This window comes from Dioscorea cayenensis, chromosome 16 (genome assembly GCF_009730915.1).
Source record: "Dioscorea cayenensis subsp. rotundata cultivar TDr96_F1 chromosome 16, TDr96_F1_v2_PseudoChromosome.rev07_lg8_w22 25.fasta, whole genome shotgun sequence".
Classification (NCBI taxonomy): domain Eukaryota; kingdom Viridiplantae; phylum Streptophyta; class Magnoliopsida; order Dioscoreales; family Dioscoreaceae; genus Dioscorea; species Dioscorea cayenensis.
The window spans coordinates 1,090,838-1,098,224 of NC_052486.1; the positions used below are offsets into that span (position 1 = coordinate 1,090,838).

At 32.9% G+C, this 7,387-nt stretch overlaps 2 protein-coding genes across 2 annotated transcripts; both read right to left on the reverse strand.

Moving 5' to 3' along the window:
- Nucleotides 1-5: 5 nt before the first annotated feature.
- Nucleotides 6-3,883, reverse strand: LOC120278993 (WPP domain-interacting tail-anchored protein 1-like). Its single transcript, XM_039285804.1, has 5 exons — nucleotides 3,804-3,883; nucleotides 2,249-2,758; nucleotides 1,040-2,148; nucleotides 670-837; nucleotides 6-346 (listed from the first exon to the last, which is right to left on the reverse strand). Exons 2-5 carry the CDS (start codon nucleotides 2,739-2,741, stop codon nucleotides 131-133), a joined length of 1,986 nt encoding a protein of 661 aa, XP_039141738.1. The 5' UTR covers nucleotides 2,742-2,758; nucleotides 3,804-3,883; the 3' UTR covers nucleotides 6-130.
- A 983-nt stretch (nucleotides 3,884-4,866) lies between these two features.
- Nucleotides 4,867-5,253, reverse strand: LOC120279133 (basic leucine zipper 43-like). The gene has a single exon (XM_039286000.1). It carries the CDS (start codon nucleotides 5,251-5,253, stop codon nucleotides 4,867-4,869), a length of 387 nt encoding a protein of 128 aa, XP_039141934.1.
- Between the last annotated feature and the right edge of the window lie 2,134 nt (nucleotides 5,254-7,387).

The following is a 7,387-nucleotide window of genomic DNA, read 5'->3' on the forward strand; positions in this document are numbered from 1 at the left end:
AGAAGTGGAGAAGGCGTTGATTATATTAACTGCTTATGAAAGAGATTGACACATTGTACATGTAATACAAAAAAGGATCAGCATGAGTGAGCTTACATTAGCACTAATGTGATCGAGTAACAGAGAAACCTCAACTATTGATGTTTTCTGATTGAATTAGATAAGCAGCAACAGCTGCGACAATGATGATCATGACCCCGAAGAGAAGGTGCTTCAAACTGAGTTGTGTCAGTCCGATGTTTCTTACAGTCTCGTGTTCTGATGATTCAACTGAGATATCTGCCACACTGACAGTCTTCTGCATGGTTTTCTGACAAGCAAACACATCTGCTGCTGATTCATTGGTCTGGTAACAGAATCAAATGTCAAGTTATTGCATTGAATGATATTTTGAAAGATATGACAATACTAAATTTCTAGGGCAAAATATCGTCAAAATCTTGTTAGTTATATATGCTAAAGCAGAGATTAACAAATGTAATTCTTTTGAAAGATATTGCAATATTTCATACCTTCAATACTTAACGCAACATAATCCAAATTTACTACACAGAATTACTGATCCAATAGTCATGACAAATAAAATAAAAGTCTTCGGTGTATTCAAATTTAAAACTCATGAGCTCAATACCTAATTTAATTTATCAAACAAACAGCAAAAGGACTCACTTGATTTTCAATTGCTGATGGTTCTGCTAAGCCCTCTCCTGATTCCCTGAAAATCTTGTGCTCATTTTCACTGTAATTTCCTTTCTCACTGGTCAGAAAAGGATCTTTAACCTTCCTTTTCAGGTATTTGTTCACCAGGAATCTATTCGTTTTTGTTAACGCAGATATCTGCAAGGATAATGAAAAATTTTCAGAAGAAAATGCCTTTAATAAGATGTGCTTCAGTTCAGCAAAGGCCACAATAACGAGTGTCAAAAGATTCTCACAACCAACTTTGGTAATCAATTATGGTAGCCCCAGACTTTCTACACAAACAAGAGATCATAATGATTTTCATGGTCAAATTGATGAAAATAGGATATGGCATTACTTGTAATTGAAGGCGTTCTCTTTCTGAGGCAAGTTTCTTAATCAGATCAGCAATAGCTTTAGCCCTCATTCTGACATCCTTCTCAGTTGCTAATTTTGCCTCATCAGCTTGATGCAAAGATGTCAGACATTCCAGTCGGCCCCTTAAGAAACTCAGCTCATCGGTAAGCTCCACATTGGTTTCAGTCAGTAAACTACACTTAGATTCAGCAGCATCAGCCCTGCCTTCAGCTTTCAAAACCTTCCCCTTAAGATCCTCAATCAAATTTTCCATGTCAATGCGGGTAGTATTTAACATATTCTGCTTCTCTTCATTTGCTTCGATGGAGACTTGTGCATGCTCTAACTGCATTTGTGATTCCTTAAGCTTTCTCTGCAACAGATTTGTTCTTTCCTCGATATTATGTCTAAGGACATTCAAATCTTCGTTTATTTCTCTGTTGGTATTCGTTAGCAGCTCACAATTATTTTCTGCAGTCAGAGCTCTAGTCTCCGCTTGCAAAACATTTTCTTTCAGATTTTTTATTACATGCTCCATCTCAATGAGCTGAGAATACAGCGCACTCTTTTGTTGCTGACTCTCATCAGCTGAAGCCTTCTGCTGATGCAACTCCTTCTCAGATACTCTTAGCTGCTCTTCAAGTGAACTCACCTTTTCTCTCAGCGCGAAGACCTCAGGGTTTGGTTCTGTACCATTCATGTCCAAAGAATGAACACCATCGAATTCTGCACTTTCAGCTTTTTGAGTTGCCAATGAAGTTTCTCCCTCCTGCAACTGAGATCTCAACTCAATATGAAGCTTTTCAGACAGTTCTTTAAATAGTCCAAGGTGTATCTCAGAGGCATTTTCTGCTTGAAGCGTTCTCGCCATAATTACCTCCATTGCTTCTTCCATGTTGAATATTTCAACTTCCGCACACCTGAGCTTTAGTTTAAGATCATCTGCACTGTTTCTTGCATCAGTAAACTTTTTCTCAAGATCTAGCTCCTTTGCCAATGATTTCTCATACGATTGCAGGATATGCCTTTGATGTTCAACATTATACAATTTCCACCTATCACAAGCAGATGAGTTGTCACCATTTTCAGCACCCTCATTGGTACTAATCCCTGCCCAGTAAGCATTATATAGATGTTTAATGCACCTTCATTAAATGACATCAAAACAATAAAAGGAAATATGAATAGAAATTATAACTTCTATACCTACCAAAAGCCAGAAGGCTCTCAAAATTGGCAGTCCGAAATTTCACATCAGCAACTTGCGTGCATAATTGCTTCAAATGTTCTTCAGCATCATGCAATTTCTCTTCCAATTCAGTTAAAGACTCTTCAATTTGACCATCGGGAGACAATCTATTGCGGGCATCCACGATTTCAGTTTGGAGGAAAGCCATAAAGCTATCTAATTCAGTGACCTCTGAATTCATTATTCCGGAGAGGATATCAAATTCAAAGGCCATCTCAAAAGACTCAGCTGAAATGTCTTCATTCTCCAAGCTTATACCTTCATAATCACTTGCTCTTGCTTCCACTTGCATCAAAAGTATCTCCAAGTTCAATAGCTTCTCAGATATATAAGCAGAATCAAGTTCTACTCTTGTTAGCACCTCCCAAGCAGTTGCTCCTCCACTCTTTCTCTCTCCATTATATGATGCATCTTCATGTAGATAATGGCCATCATGATGATCATCACTTTCCATGATTTAATTTGAACTTCCTGAGCACGAGACAAGCGTATTCACAATAATTCTCAAAGCTGATGCTAGTGGTCAGCTTAATCAAACTCCACAGAAAAAAAGGAACTACAAGCAAAAATACCGGCATGCTCTATTTGAATCAAATGATTTAGTAAACTGACCAAATTTCAAAGAACGCAAAGAAGACTCTAAATATGAAGAATTCGCATCACAAAGCACATAAAAATTATACAGATCTCATACAAGAGATACAAGTAGATCCTGTTTTCAGCAAACAACTAATAATTGGCAGGAATTTACACTACAAAACCTTTGTTGAACATGACATTCTTAACAGGAGATCAGTAAATTTTGTAAAATAGATACAAGAAAGACGTAGGCACTTTTGACCACTTTAAGTGATTGCAATAGGCAATAGGTACAAATCATACCATTTGAAACCAGAATCAATTAGACAGATAATTCTGCTATTAACTAGATTTTCAATGAAAAAAAAAAAAATCCCCTTTTGAGGTTATGAGAGGCTTAATTAGAGAACAAACAAAATCAAGACAGTATGAATTTCTGGTCACAAAAACACCACAAAAAGGGATGGCAATCACAAGTTCATACAACAACAATGTGCATCTATCTGTTAATCTCGCAGGATTCAATGAACAAGTTAAAAATAAAAAAAATCATGCTTTTCAATAAAAACTAAATAAATCTCTGATGCAGCGTGATGCATAAGAAGAAAAAAAAAAATTCTTAACAACTAATTATGCTAGTCAATATGAACAAAGGGCCAAAACAAAGATCATAGATGCAGCAAAAATCAACCATCAAGAGAAAGAGCATGCATTTCCCCATAGATTTTGATTCTAGTTTCACGCAATGAAAACCACTTCCATGATAAATCAAAGAAATCATAAGAAACGCTACAACAATCTCGAATTCTTACAACAAAGAGACTCATATATGAAGAACAAGATCAAAAGCGAGATGAAATCCAACTCCCAAATGAATCAAAAAGAGAAATCAACCACAAATTACGAGAACTAAGGGCTTTAATTGGATGAAGATCACCTAGGGTTTCGCCGCCGGCGATAGAGAGAGAGAAGAGAAGCGGTTGGCCTCCGATGGCGAGAAAGAAGAGAGGATCGAAGAGAGAGAGAGAGAGAGAGAGAGAGAGAGGGGTGGGCATTATCGGGTTTCGGGTTTCCTTAGCGAATCCGAATCCGTTACTGGGATCCGCAACACAATTGCATCCGATAAGTAGGATTTTTAATTTTTATTTATTAACGATTAAAATGATTATTTCATTTTATTTTTTCTTGAAATAATTTTTTTTATTTATTTTGACTCCTAAATTTAATTTTTTAATTACATGTATTTATTTTCAATCTGAAATAAATAAATTTATGTTATCAGAGACTAAATTGAATATTATTTTTAAGTAGGATTTTTAATTTTTTTAATTAAGGATTAAAATGATAATTTCATTTTTTTTCTTAAAATATTTATTTATTTATTTATTTTGACTCCTAAATTTCATTTTATTTTAATTTTTAAGGTACATGTATTTATTTTTTAATCTGAAATAAATAAATTTATGTTTTCAGAGACTAAATTGAATATAGGTTTTTTTTTCTTTTAATTTTTTTAAGGCCAAAAACAAACAAACGAACCAAATTTGGAAACCAAGTTTCATTGATACAATTTTTCAACAAATGCCCTCGTACATTTCCATAATCACATGGAGACATCACTTTTGGACTTTGTAATTATGCAGAAAACCCCATAAAAATTTTTGTATATAAAATTTTTGTACATTTCAGCCAAAAAACCTACTGGTTTATAATATATAAAAAAATATATAATACATAATATAATATTATATTGCATTAAATTGAGTTACTTCTCACCAAATTCAAATAATTAAGCTGAACTTGAAAAATCCCATTGTTATTCAGGCTACAAATTTAAGCTCAAGTCTAATTCATTTATTAAACAATCAAGTTGAAGTTTCAAGACAACTTTTGCACAAGACCATCATCTAAAATGAAAAAGACTAAAAAGTAAAGAAAAGTAAAAAGCAGGGACTGAACCAAAACAACAGCCCTGACAAGGTCCAAAATGAAAAATGGCACTAAATCCTGCATGGTTCTCCAATTAGGGTTCCAACAGTCTTCTCTCCAAACTCCATGAGCTTCATCCGAAGAACTGAAATTTCCTTCAAGAGACACTCATTCTCAACAAGCACTCGGTTCCGGTTATCGATAACAGCGTTGAGCTCATCGAACAGACACCGATTCAATCGCCGGAGATGAGCTACCTGAGTTTGAAGCTCATGAAGCTGTCTTTGTTTTCTCATACGTGAACGTCTGGCTGATTCTCTATTAGATATCATTCTTCTCATCTTCTTGTTAATGTTTTCATTAAACACTTGATCACCGAGATTATCGTATGGCTCTTCGGGTATCGAACTTAACTGATTGTTGAAGTTGAAGAAAGAGATTTCCGGAGTGTAGAACATGGATGAATTCATCATTTTGAAAGGATTGGAGAGAATTGTAGAGCTTTGTTTATTGTTTGAGAGTTTGAAGATTAGTGGATGAATGAATGATATTAAGGAAGTGTTAATGTTCTTATATAGTTGAGAAGAGATTAAGGGATAATCAAAATGGTTAACTTAATAAATTAAAGTTTAAAAGAGATTATTAGCAAAGATTATAATAATTAACAAAGTGCATGCGATCATATCAGCACTAAAGCACTAGCAAGAATGAGTTGAGAGAGTTACAAGTGTGATTGTATATAATATTTTAAGTGGGGAGATTATGAGTTAATGTAAATTGTTATCTTAATTAATTGAAAATTTTAAAGAGATTATAAAATTGAATGTAAATTAAAGGTTGATGTGATCATACCAGCAATAACGCACTAGAGAGAGTTGAGTCTTATGTTGTACGTTATATTTTTTTCCCTAAATAAGAAAAAAAAGATAAATGTTAAAATTAAAAATAGACACAATTGGATGTGGGTTTTTTTTTTAAAAAAATGTTAATGTCCCCGTTATGAGTACTTATTCTATGAACATAATTTTTTTTTATATTTTACTAAAATAAAAAATTTTGTATTCTTTGAAATAATATTAAAAAAATGTTTATTTGCATGGTTAAATAGGGAGTAAGGTTATGGGTTAAAAGAATCATTTTAATTCTCAATTGAAAGGAAAATTAAATATGTTTAATTAGAATGTTACTTTTTTAAATAGTAATTCTAAATGGTTATCAATAGACAACGATCATTTGGTCTATTGGCATTAGGTCCCTTACGTAGGGTGTTTAACTCGAGTGTCGAGCGTGGCTCCCCGAGTTCGATCCCCATCTTGCGCAAGGTGAGGGCACGATTCGGTGATGAGCGCGGCTCCCCCATGTGTTCGTCCCTGAGTTCCGGCGCTTGTCGCCTTTCTAAAAAAAATGGCTATCAATATTAGTAATTTTTAAAGTTAATTATTAAACATATTAATTTAAAAATAAAATTATTTGGTCGGGAGAATATGATACTTATTTCAAGTATATATATATAGACCTAAAAATAATTCTGAAGAGTATAAATTAAACAATTGTCTTCGCAAATATATCCAATTAGCTTGATATTAAGAAATAGAAGGAGAAAAAAAAATTAAACCCACTAGTAATGCTAAATAAAATAAAATATTATTCATTTTGTCTCTTGGAACAATAATTATTATTTTTTATATTTAGATTACTCGTATTCTCTAGTTTTGGATCATTCAAACGTGGCAATGAAGTAATAAGACACGTTGACGTCAATTAATAAATTCATCTTATCACTAAAAGAATTAAAAACTTCATCCACAAGTTTCTAAAACAAAACAAAGAAGAAAAAAAGAGTTTACTCTAAAGACCAAAGTTGGTCATGCCTTAATCCAATGAAAAGTGTTCTCTTTAGAGTTCACTTGTGATAAATTAAAGTTAGGGGAAATAAAGGGTTTAATTAATTAATTAATTAATTTCTTTACATCACAAAACCATAAAAAGTTGATGATTAATTAAGTTTGGTGTTAGCATTAAAAAAGGTGTTGATTGGGTAACATTGGCCATGCATGAAGAGCATTGCGACAAGTTAGTTCCAATACTTGAAGTAGTGCATATAAACAAGTCAAAGTGGGTTGAGGATGCAATAAGATTACATATTTATAATGCATGAATAAAAACAAGTCATGAGTAAACATTATTACAAAAATATAATAAAATTTTTTGGAAAAGAAAAGAAGATGAAGATGTGGCAAATGTAATGGAAGTTTATGTTGTTTTTCTTTCTTTGTTTGGACTATGATCAAGTGAGCTTGCGGAACTTTTCTTCAAGTCTTATCTAACTTGAGTTTAATCTATTATTTAATTTCTTGTAGTGATGAGGATGATGCAATGAAAGTAAGGTGAAGTTGTTTTCATGGAAAGTAGATTAAGTATAATAATATAAGCTCTTTTATTAAATGCATGGTACACTATTAATATTGGTTGTGAATTCGACAATTGTAATATACTCATTAGATTAAAAAGTAAGGATGAGATCATACTTAATATTTAATATTTATCTAATTATACGCAAATGAAGTGTTTAATTTTAAACAATCATCTCCA